The sequence below is a fragment of the Cryptomeria japonica genome, chromosome 6 (genome assembly GCF_030272615.1).
Source record: "Cryptomeria japonica chromosome 6, Sugi_1.0, whole genome shotgun sequence".
NCBI classification, from domain to species: domain Eukaryota; kingdom Viridiplantae; phylum Streptophyta; class Pinopsida; order Cupressales; family Cupressaceae; genus Cryptomeria; species Cryptomeria japonica.
In genome coordinates, this window is record NC_081410.1 from 672,157,115 (window position 1) to 672,169,325 (window position 12,211).

General features: G+C 39.4%; 1 protein-coding gene across 15 annotated transcripts in view; it reads right to left on the reverse strand.

Moving 5' to 3' along the window:
- The window catches only part of LOC131080072 (pentatricopeptide repeat-containing protein At1g19720), a 36,298-nt gene extending 24,966 nt beyond the window's left edge, over nt 1-11,332 (reverse strand). For 5 of the 15 annotated variants that reach the window (XR_009114123.2, XR_009358302.1, XR_009358300.1 and 2 more), the window contains exon 1: nt 9,002-11,332. Coding sequence is in view for 4 of the 15 variants with exons in the window: in XM_058018164.1 (XP_057874147.1) it covers nt 9,513-9,557; nt 9,886-10,902 (1,062 nt within the window). In the remaining 11 variants the exon portion in view is untranslated. Of the gene's footprint in view, nt 1-7,822; nt 8,121-8,236; nt 8,360-9,001 lie in introns of those variants that run through there. The other 10 variants (XR_009114128.2, XM_058018163.1, XM_058018162.1 and 7 more) reach the window with 8 other exon arrangements.
- Between the last annotated feature and the right edge of the window lie 879 nt (nt 11,333-12,211).

Consider the following 12,211-nt stretch of genomic DNA (forward strand, 5'->3'; position numbering starts at 1 on the left):
TGAAATAAATTAATAACCAAGATGCATAAAAATATGATTTTCGCCCTGGTCCCTAACAGAGGGACAGGAGCGATTTTGCTTCCATAGGCCAAAATATCAAGGTTTTAGGACTTTAGTCACCTCACAAGGCAAAATTAAACTATTTCCAATGCCTAGGATCAATTATTAAAATTTCCAAAATTTGGTCAAAAAATTCAATCAGACAAAATTCCATAATTCCATCATTAACACTTAGGCAAAATTTTGGACTTGCTTTCAAAATTCCGACTGAACCTAGACAAACTCACTTGACCGCCTGACAAATTCACCTCATTTCAAAATTGCATCTTACGGGAGGAAGCTCAACAATTCTCTTCAAAACTGGACTGGACTCTGGCTTGAAAACACTAAAACGGAAACCCTAAGGCTTAACCCTAGTCCAGATGACTGACTCACTAACCCAAAACCCTAAAAAAAACAGAGAGAAAGACAGGCAAAACGAGCAAAAAGGGGGGGTCCCCATTTTAATGGGGCGATGTGTGAAATGGTCACAACAGGCAGCAAAGAATCCATTTAGGGATCTTTCAAAACATACCATCCTCTATCCCTTAAGAACACCCTTCAGCCTGAAAGGTCTGCTACGTGGAACTCCCAATAGAGTGACAATGCATGGAGTTTCCTTAGCTGTCGAGTCCTCCAATTCTATCTGTGGCTGATCTCCCTAATTAGAACCCTCATCAGTGCTATGATCCTATTCTTCATCCTCAAAAATCACCTCAATCAGATGCACCTTGCCTTTACAAAGGCAACGATGGCTAGGCTCCCATGGTTCTTTGCAGTTAAAACATAACTTCTTCTTGCGAAGTTCATTCCTAGACTCCTGATCTAATTTTGGTGGTAAGTTCTTTTGTGGTTTGAAATTCTTTTGCTTTGACTAAGAACCACTAAAGAACTTTTGCAGTTGGAAGGAAGGTGTGGTCTCTAAATCCAATGCTAGACCAATGGCATCGTGTAATTGTTGTGACGTATTCACACATCGCCCCATTGCAAATGGGAACCCCTGCTTTTTGCTTTCTAGGGTTTGTTTTCTAGATCGTTTAGGGTTTTGCCTTTGCATTTTGAGTGTCGCCAGCATTTTGAGTGTCGCCAGGGGATCAATAGGATGGTCGGCTTTGCTTGAGCGAGGTGAGTCCACAGGGCCCCGGAATTAGGGTTTCTTTGAAAGTCTTCCTTAGGGCCTGGTTTTGCTCTTGTTGCTAATTGTGTCTTGCTTGGTGAGTGAGTATCATTCTTGAAGGTCCAAGCTAGGTCAAGTTGGTGAGTGATGAAGTCTGGAATGTCATCCTGATCTTCAAATGCCCTGAAATTTGGCTAAGCCTAGAATGTCCTGATCCTGAAATTTGACTAAGTCTGGAAAACTGATGAATCCTCCAAAAACTAGATTTTGCAATATAACTCCTGGAGGTCCGAAACCACTCTCAAACATCCTAGAAGTATATATGGAATATAACTTAAAGTATAAGGAAATGTCACTTATATTTAAATGTTATATTCCATAAAATGATCCTGACGGAGAGTTCAAAACGTCAAATTTCGCTCCTGACCCTTCCAAAGGGTCCAAAGCGAATTTCGCTCCTGACCCTTCCAAAGGGTCCAGAGCGAAATTCTCCATAAGACATTCTACTTTGACCAAAACCTAGAACTAATGCATTCCTAGGCTTGAATGAAGGCAAAAGCACTTGTTTGAATGAAGAAATGCGAAAAAATGAAGTCAGGATCATGGCCTAAGGTGAATTTCGCTCCTGACCCTTCCAAAGGGTCCAGAGCGAAAATCCTTATAACTCTCATTTTCCTTCCTTGTTTTGGATGGACGTTGGTTTATTAGGCATTGTGTGTGAGTTTTGATATGTTCTTGCCTTGAGAAGTGTTTTGAAAAGTGAGGATCTTGTCCAAAAATAGGAATTTCGCTCCTGACCCTTCCAAAGGGTCCAGAGCGAAATTCTTCATAAAGCCTCATTTGCTCCCATGTTTTGGATACCAACCTTGTTCCATGGGCAAATTTGGGAAGGAAATAACATGTCTCTGCCTTTTGAGGTGATGGAACATAGAAATGTAAAGGATTTTGGCCAAGATTAGGAATTTCGCTCCTGACCCTTCCAAGGGTCCAGAGCGAAATTCACTATAATCCTCATTTGCTACCTTGAATGGGCTTAAAACCTGGTTCCTCAAGTGGAAAGCAATCTATATTTGCCTCCAGGAGAAGATTGAAGTTTGAAAAATGAGCAATTAAAGCCTAAATCAAGATTTTCGCTCGACCCTTCCAAAGGGTTCAGAGCGAAAATCAACCTAAGACTCATTTCTGGCCTTATTTGACCTTATTTGACCAAATTTTGATTCGCAAGGCATTTTGAAGGGAAGAGTAGACATGTTTGGACATTGGAAATGTTTGAAAGCTTTGAAAAAATGAAGGATTCTAGCCAAGAAGGTGAATTTCGCTCCTGACCCTTCCAAAGGGTCCAGAGCGAAATTCCTTGCAAGCCTATTCTTTTGACCTTGTTTTGGCTTAAGACCTTATCCCTTGGGTGAAGGATGATGTTTAGTTACCTCTTGAGGTGATTTTGAGTTGGAAAAAGGAAGAATCAAGCCCAAATCATGATTTTCGCTCCTGACCCTTCCAAAGGGTCCAGAGCAAAAATCCTCCTAGACCTCATTTCCTTCCCTATTTGACCAAATTGTGATGTCCAAAGCATGTTGAAAGGGGAAATGGACATGATCTTGCCTTTGAGAGTGTTTGGAAGTTGAAGGATTCTGGCCAGGAAAGGCAATTTCGCTCCTGACCCTTCCAAGGGGTCTAGAGCGAAATTCCTTATAAACCTACCTTTTCACCTTTCTTGGACATGAAACCTTGTTCCTAAGGCGAAAAGAGATGAAATTTCACCTTGCAAAGGAGATTGGGATTGAAAAAATGATGATTTTGGGCTAGAAAAGGAAAATCGCTCCTGACCCTTCCAAAGGGTCCAGGGCAAAATTGTGCAAAACCTATCTTTTCCCTTAGTTTCATGCCAAATCTAGTGTGGATCATGATTAAAGAAGTCCTTAGGCATGTCCTTGAGTGGTCAATAATTATCAAGTTTGAAGGATTTGAGCCAAAATGAGAATTTCGCTCCTGACCCTTCCAAAGGGTCCAGAGCGAAAATCTTACAGCCACCTATTTTCCTTGCAAGTCTAGTCAAGCGTTAGATTTTCATGGCTTGGATGGGTGCAAGGAGACATGTTCTTGCCTTTTTTAAGTTAGTTGGTTTTGAAAAATGATGGAAATTGGCCCAAACCAAGGATTTCGCTCTTGAACCTTCCAAAGGGTCCAGAGCGAAAATCCTTCAATCACCTATTTTGCCTTGCAAAATCAAGATAAACTTGGGTTGGATGAGAGAAGAAAAGCGTTTCCTTGCCTTGTGAGGTGGATTGAAGTTGAAATGATGAAAAATGAGCTACAAGCAAAGAAATTCGCCCCTGAACCTTCCAAAGGGTACAGAGCGAAATTCTTCATCCACCCATTTCCTCCTTGTGTCAAGTCAAGACTTGGAGTCCTAAGGTGCAGTTGAGGTTGAAATGATGTTACTTTGCCCTGCAAGATGAATTAAAGTGAAGGAAATGAAGAGTTGTGACCTAAAAGGTGAATTTTGCTCCTGACCCTTCCAAAGGGTCCAAAGCGAAATTCCCAAAATCACCTAGTTTGCCCATGGGGAAGGTCAACTTGTGGATTCCTAGCCTTTGGTGAAGAAAAGGATAGTGTATGCTTGCCTTAGAAGGCATTTTGGAGTAGAGACATGATGGAATTTGTCCAAAAATGCAAAATTCGCTCCTGACCCTTCCAAAGGGTCCAGGGCGAAATCCTTTGAAACTGCTATTTTTCACCTTGTTGGGGCCAGGCGAGGAGCTAATTGTGAGGTAACGTTGAAAGGAGGTCTAAATGAGCCAGGAATGCAAAATTCGCTCCTGACCCTTCCAGAGGGTCCAGGGCGAAATTCTTATAGGGCCTGTCCCTGGAAAGAGTCTTGAACTAACTTCATTTTAATATCTTTTTTGTTGATGATTTAAGTTGAAAATGCTATGTTGAAATGAATTTATCATGTGTCCTTAATCATCTTTTGGTTTGTTTTGGCAGATGAAAGAAGACCAGGCCAGGACAAGGACGACCTTCTCCAGCCCAGCATCAACAAGGACGACCTTCTCTAGCCCAGCATCAACAAGAATGACCTTCTCCAGCCCAATCTCATCAAGGACGACCTCTTCCAGTCCAACATTTGAAGGAAAGACAAGGTGGCATCCCAGTCATCACTCCTCCAGTCGGGTTGGTCCACTTCAGCATGTCCAGATTCAATGTACCTGACTCCTCAAAGATGGCACAAACTTCGATGTACCTACCCTGGCTATCCATTGGTCGAATATTCCAGAGAAGACATGTGTCCAAATAATGCAATTATTTCATTGGTCAGAATTAAGTTTGTTATAACAAACCCTAATTAGGGTTTTCATTGTAAAATCTCGGCCATTGATCTCAAGTTGATCTAAGCCATTGAATTGTATTTTGGGCGCTATATAAGCCCTAGCTCCTCATTTGTAAAGGCTAATAGTTAGTTCATAGAGGTTAGAATAGCTAGTAGTGAATAGTCAGAGAAGGCAAAGATTGTTGCCAAGATGTTGTTGTAAAAGACTTGTAAAACTTCATTGAAGAAATGGTGAAATTTATGGGTCGATTCAACAATTTGCATGGTCTCTATACTTCTCATATTTGATTTCATGTTATTAGATGAGTGGAAGAAATGTGTTTGATTGATGGTGAAATTCGTATATCCATACTACTAGCAGTTTGTTGATTGCAGACTTGCCTTGTGTAGTCAACTGGAATCATTTAGCTTAAGCTTAACTTCAATTGTCGCTTCTTCACTGGTATGCATCAGGCTGATGGTGTCTATGCTTGTAGCGATGATCTGAACATCATAAAGTTTTCCTCCGAAAATCGCACTAACCTTGTGGAGATGGTCCTGGGATGTCAAAACAAGACTTAGTTAGAATTTCATCAAAGACCATTCATTGCTCCTACATTCTTAGTGTCAGAATTAGATCCTTTCCTTGCCCTCATCCTTTTTTCCTTTTTTTCAAAAAATCTAGACTAGTGAAATCCTGTGTTCCAGCAATGTTCAAAGCAAGTCAGACGTTTAGTCATCAAGTGTAAGTCCCCTTGTGATTCCAGCAAAATCACATCATACCACAAAGAGCTTATCCACGAGTAGAGAACCTACATACAAGAACCTTGGAGTTGCCTCGACTGATCCTTCGGCGAGATCTTCAACAATCGGGAAACTTTGCTCAAGAGAGGATAAGGTACCTTTAGGTATTTTATTCTGTGTTTGGTCGTGTACAAAATACACATCAACAGTAATGTGCTAGGCTTGTGACCTTTCACCAACCCACGCAATTTGTCACTTAGGCCCTCAACAAATAGCATTGTAACATGCCTTTTTGACATATCAGGAACCATAACTGCAATTTTCTGAAATTCACTGATGTATACCTCAACATGACCAATCTGCTTAAGTTGTGCCAGTTCTCTATAATAGACTTCCACATCCTTTCTGTCAAACCGGGCAATCAATTTGTTAACGAATTCTTCATAAAAATGAATTAGTGCATGATCCTGAGAGACTAGCCCATGATGCCACCAGTCATATGCTACTCCTTCTAAATGCATTGTGGCAAATTGAATGGCCTTATCCTCTTCCATTGGTTTGAGTGACAGGAAGGTGTCAAGTTTGTGTACTCATGATCTGGCACTTACCTGTCCACTGCCATCAAAAGTGGGTAAAGGGATTTTATTTAGTGCATCCTTATATTCAGCTGGTCGAGCACCAAGCCTACCCTGTCCTCTAGGTCTTCCATCTTGCCTATTCATGCGATATCTAGCCTTTTCCTTCCATTGATCCAAGAACTGATTCAAGTTCATTAACGCTCTAACCTGTTCCGGAAGTGTCATGTAATCAGCATATGCAGCCATCACATCATCTTTTATATGGGTTTCTGCCTCTGGTTGCTCCGGGATTATCTCTTCTTCATTCTATCTAGGTAAGAAGGTAGGACATAGGGGTCTATCTGAATGTGTAGTTGCTGTTCTAACAGCATTAGACCCTGCTCTGTCCAGGTTTTCATGTCTACTATTGGCCCGGCTGGGTACACTACTCGATCTTCTGGACCTAGAACGATCCATCCTCAACTGACCCATCGCAGTGATCATTCAATTTTGGAATTGTTGCATCATCTACTGCTGCTGCTGAGCAAAGGCTGTCAGAAATTGATCCATTTGATTGTTTAAATTTCTAGGTGGCGATCCACCTCTTCTCTCACCCATTTCACCTTCAGCTCGTCTAATTTCAGATTCCTCCTGATGCCATGACCAACTTCTGGTGTTATATCTGTGCATAGAATTTCTTTATTTTGACATGCAACCAACAGTTACACCAGGAAACTGACATGCAAATGATTTTCCCACACAGGCTGGCAGGAAAGGTGACTCTGATACCACTGAAATATTCTAACTCTATTTTCCTATCAAGCTCGGTTTCCTTTTATCAAATTTATTTATTCAATTGAACATGCACTCTATGTTTATTCAAAAATCAAATGACTTGGGACAGGCACAAACTAAATTCAATAGCATTTATTGAACTCATTCATCTCATATTCGATACAAATTAACCATACTGCTGAGCGCATGCATGGACTAAGGGATTTATTTCATACCCAGATCAACCCGATTGCTAATCAAATCGAGAGTCTGTCATTACTGCTAATCACCTTTACTCAGGACTGGTTTCTCACAGCTGCGACTCCGATTGTCAGTCTGCCTGGCACCTGAAACTGATCACTGTAGGATTCCTTGGCTCTGGAATATCTTCTTCAGGCCCTACAAATGTCAGCCATGCATCACACAAAAAGCCACCCCTTTATTTCCATGAAGTGATATTATTGAGAGGCTTAGACTGCGATTTCACTAGGATGATGAGCCGCTGAAAATATTGATTCCTCTGTGCAACACTAAAGATTGAATCGAACATATGCTGGGGATTTCGTCCCAACACACAAACCAGGGGTCTCGTCCTGGAGAGCACTATTAAGCTCGATGGAAGAATTAAATAAAAATGAACAAGCTGAATAATCCTTTCCTCAGCATCAATTCACCTTATAAATCCTTTTCATCCAAAAAGCCATCAAATTGTTTTGAAGGTTCCAGATTCACGTTGGGGACAAGCTTATGAAGATAACATTAAATGATTATTAGACCCCATGAAAAGCCACCTAGGCACAATAACAATATAATTTATTAGGTCCCCCTCTTTAATGATTAAGTTAGCCTTAATAATAATTTTGTCATAAGAGTTTTTTATCGGCCCACACTCACATATTCCCTTTAATTATTTCATAACTCTAACCCAGGGAATAAAATAGGCTAGAGTTTGACAACAAAATGCCTGTCAAAAAGATGGGGACATTACACAAAAGGATATAATTTCATGAAATAAAGTGATTACAGAGTATAGTTGCATGGGGAGGGAGAGGAAGTATGTTACAGTTTTGACAGAATGCCAGTTTCAAAGTGTAATCTCCAAATTCAGCAAAAATTGAAGTACAAAGGAAATGATAAAATAGAGGAAGCGAACCAGAGTTTGAATTGAATTGTTCATTGATTCAACAAATAAAACTCTACTTGCAAGAACACCACAAAATGAAACGCAAAGGAACCCAACAATCCACAAATCTACATGCTAGGGTTTGAAGCAAACATAACTAGAGTGATGTAGTCTGAAGAACCTTTGTATATCTGGTAGTTTGCCCTTATCACTTTGTGAGAAGATTGCTTTTTGCCACTCTTGGCCTGGACTTCTCTATTTATCTGTTCCGTTGGTGCCTTCTCATCATGGCGGTGGATAACGGAGCAACAGCATAACATCCTGAATCCGATTTCCTCTGCCAAAAACCACACTACCCCCAAACGTGGCAAGACGTCTAGGGTGCTAGTCAGTCTCCTATGTTTCAGCTGCTTAGCCACTGGAAAGAAGCAACCAAACAAGGAGGCTGACACATTTCCAGAATAAAAATGGACTTTTCGAGCTCAAAATCCCCCACTTAAAGCCTATTGGCTAAGTAAAAAAAAAAATTAAAATAGCCTATTGGCTAAGTTAAAAAAACATTAAAATTTTTGAAAAGCAATGGACCTGTGAGGTGGTATTATAAATCTCTCACCATAAATAACACAAAAACCATGTGTACGACACTGAGTTTCCTCACCAGACTTTGTTTCATTGAAGATGAGCGAGGTAGCTTGCTGAAAAGTTGGATCAAAAGACAAAAAATAATCAAATCTATCTGGAAAAGAACAACATATAAAATACAAAGATTGTTAAAAAGAACCATGAACAGATGCAATAGGCATGGTCTACAAGAATTGGATTGATTATCAGTCTCTCTCACACATTTCATGCCAGCTGAGATGATACCCATTTTCTTCAAGCATTTCTGATCTTTTTGAGAATTCTCATTCTTAATTTGACTGTGTATCTTTTTTCTATTAATGTTTTCACTCACATTCCATGATTCATCATGAGGATTGTGAGCTAGAGAAGAGAAAAATCAAATCCAGATGATGAATCATAGAATATGATTCAAAATATTGATAAAAAAAGAATATACAGTCAAATCCAGAAATTCCAATTATATCACCATAAACTATGAAAACCTAATGTCTTTAATTCCCATTCTTCTGCCCACTCTAGAATTTATTCGAGAGCTGTAAGGGTTCCTGAAGGACAATTCAATGTCATGACTCCTACTGAACAAATAATCCACTAGTATATATAGGCAACGACGCATTCTATACATATGATGTCATAAAGTAAACAGAATGGTCTAGCTCTCCAAAAACTTAAAAACATCTTTTACAAACTGAAAATAAAACCAACGTTCTTACCAGAGCATGTCCAACACCCTGCAGTTTGATATAGTGCAATTTGTGTTTATAGCTTGCTTAAATTAGCATCACCAGTAATCTCCACAAGAACATTGTCCATGTTTGAAATGATGGAATCGGTTTGCATCTCTTACCACAATTTCCCTTGCAACAAGCTTGGAGATAAACTTTGTTGCATTGTGGCAGTCAATACACACTCTAAGGTTCTTAACAACTCTAATGACTATTCCTGGAGAGGTGTTTAACAACCCGAAAGCGATTGCCAATTTCTCGCTATGGTGCAACATGTATAATTCCCTCTCTTCCTCCTCCACATCATTTGATACATGTCTTGAATCAGGAAGATATCCTGCTGCCTTCATCTCCCAGGTCAGTATTTCCAACATTTTATAGATATCCTCTGTTTGTGGGTGTGATCTGTCTCCAACACAAAAAACATGTACCATTTTATGAACTTCGATCCAACTGCATCCAGGGATCTTTTTAATACCCCTGTCTTTTGACAATTTTCTTATCTTTTGAAGGCCAGCCCACTTCCCTTCTTTTGCATAAATGTCTGAAAGGAGAACATAAGATGAAGTATGTTTAGGATCCAATTCAAAAAGCTGTTCTGCTGCAAATTCTCCTAACTCTATATTCTCATGTGATCTACATACCCCAAGCAAAGACATCCACACATCCACATCAGGTTTCAATGGCATTTTGATGATAAAGTTGAGGGCTTCCTCAAGATAGCCAACGCGGCCAAGAAGGTCAGCCATGCATACATAATGATCCATTGTAGGTATAATATAGTGAGATTCAGTCATGCAATTGAAGTATTTACAACCCTCATCCACAAGACCTGTATGACTGCATGCAAATAAAACACAAATAAAGCTTACATGGTTGGGTTGGATTTGAGAGTCCTTCATTGCTTCAAAGACTTTCAGGGCATCTTTGCCATAGCCATGCATTGCATATCCTGCAATCATTGCTGTCCATGAGACCACATTCGGATGATGCACTTTATCAAACAAATCGTGGGCTTTATTTATGCTTCCACATTTAGCATACATGTCTATTATGGAATTTACAACCGCAACATCTGACAGAAATCCACTTTTGATTATTCTTTGATGGAACTCCATACCCTGTTCCAAAGCTCCAGTTTTGGCGCATGCTGGGAGGACACCGGCAAAGGTTGCTGAGTCTGGCTTTACCCTTGCCAATTGCATTTGCTTAAAGATCTCCAAAGCGTTTTCAACAAACCCGTTTTGCGCATATCCGGCAATGATTGCATTCCATGAAACCACGTTTGGTTGAGGCATTTCTTCAAAAAGCCTCATAGCTTCGTCAAAAGCACCATTTTGTGCGTATCCAGCAATGATTGCATTCCATGAAACTACATTTGGTTGAGGCATTTCTTTGAAAAGCCTTACAGCCTGGTCAAGAACACCGTTTTGTACATAGCCCGCAATCATTGAATTCCATGAGACTGCATCTCGTTTAGGTAATTTGTCAAACAGTTCGCATGCTTTCTGTATGCTTCCACATTTTGCGTACATGTCTATCAGGGCACTTGCAACTACAACATTAGACAGCAATCCCCTTTCAATTATTCTTTGATGGATGATTATACCCTGTTCATGAGCACCCATTTTCGCACATGCTGGCAGAATGCTGACAAAGGTGAACTGATCGGCTTCAACGCCACTTGGTTTAATTTGGTGAAACAATTGCAATGCCTCTTCAGGAAACCCATGTTTTCTATATGCTGCAATTATCATATTCCATGAGAAGATGTCTCGTTCAGTCATACGATCGAAAAGTTTTCGAGCATCCATCAAATTTCCACACTTGGCATACATGTTTATAAGATTATTTTGGAAAAATGGATTTCTAGCAAATGTAAAACCCATCTCAGCGATGAAACAGTGGATTAGCTTACCCTCTGAGTATAGGTAAAGGAGTCCGAGGGAGGGAAGTGCATATTAAGTAGCACACTATACGCCTCCTTCAAGCAACCCTCTTTACACATTAGGAATAGATGGCATTGCATGATTGAATTGAGTAGAATGTTTGTTGTCATCCATTCTACCACAAGAAAGCATCATCTCAAGCTTAGTCTAATTTCTGAAACGTAGTATTATGGCCATTTATTTCTCTGTGATATCCCATCGCTGCAACGGCTTATCTGTGCCGATAAGGCTTTGAACTTTGAACCATCAAACGACATGCTCTGCGATCCATTTCTTTGAAATTCAATGTACTCAGTGTACCGCTGTTGAGACATTTTTACTGATAATCGTATCTCGCAAACCATCTCTTATGGGTAAGGATAATTCACATCCATATGCATCAAATGAAGAAACTTAGACAAGTGGAACGTTTTTTATTGGCATACATTTTTGGGGGATGATATGACAGGTGTTTAGAGGGGAAATTTTGTTTAATGTTTAGGAAAATAGGAATTTAATTCTCCGATGGATATTAGATAATGGAGTGTGGTCTGAAATATTATGTAAAATCTACTACACAATCTAATTTAGAAGCAGCTATTTTAAATTTTATGGATTGTGGAAAGTTATATCAGAGATTGGATTCTGGAGTGTGGTCTGAAATATTATGTAAAATCTACTACACAATCTAATTTAGAAGCAGCTATTTTAAATTTTATGGATTGTGGAAAGTTATGTCTTTAAACGAATTTTATTCTCTTTTTTGACTTTCTTATAATATGATGATATGTTCTAATGTTCTTTGTAGATCTATATGAAAGTCATAAATCAACAATATTATACTTGAAGTTGTTCATTTACATGTTTTATTAGATTATATAGGTGACCATCATTACATAATTTCTCTTTTCATAGGGACCACTCCCCACCCATAAGATATTGGCATGGGAATAGTGATAATTTTGAAGCTTCTCTCATGGTTTTCATGTTTCTCTTCCATTGTCACATATATCTTCGAGATAGTCCCAATGCTCTTACCAATCCTCTACTACTTCATAACCCTATTGGTTCATCTAACTGATCCTTTAAAAAGGATAGCCGTATATAAAGATAAAAAGAAATTAGGATGTTGATCAATGAATAAGGACTTAAATATTTTTGTACTTTAGGCTCTACAAACCTAGGTGGGTATCCTCTTTTATCAATATCAACAAATTATTAACAATTGTAATAGAATATTGACATAGCAAATGTGTTCTCATGTATCATG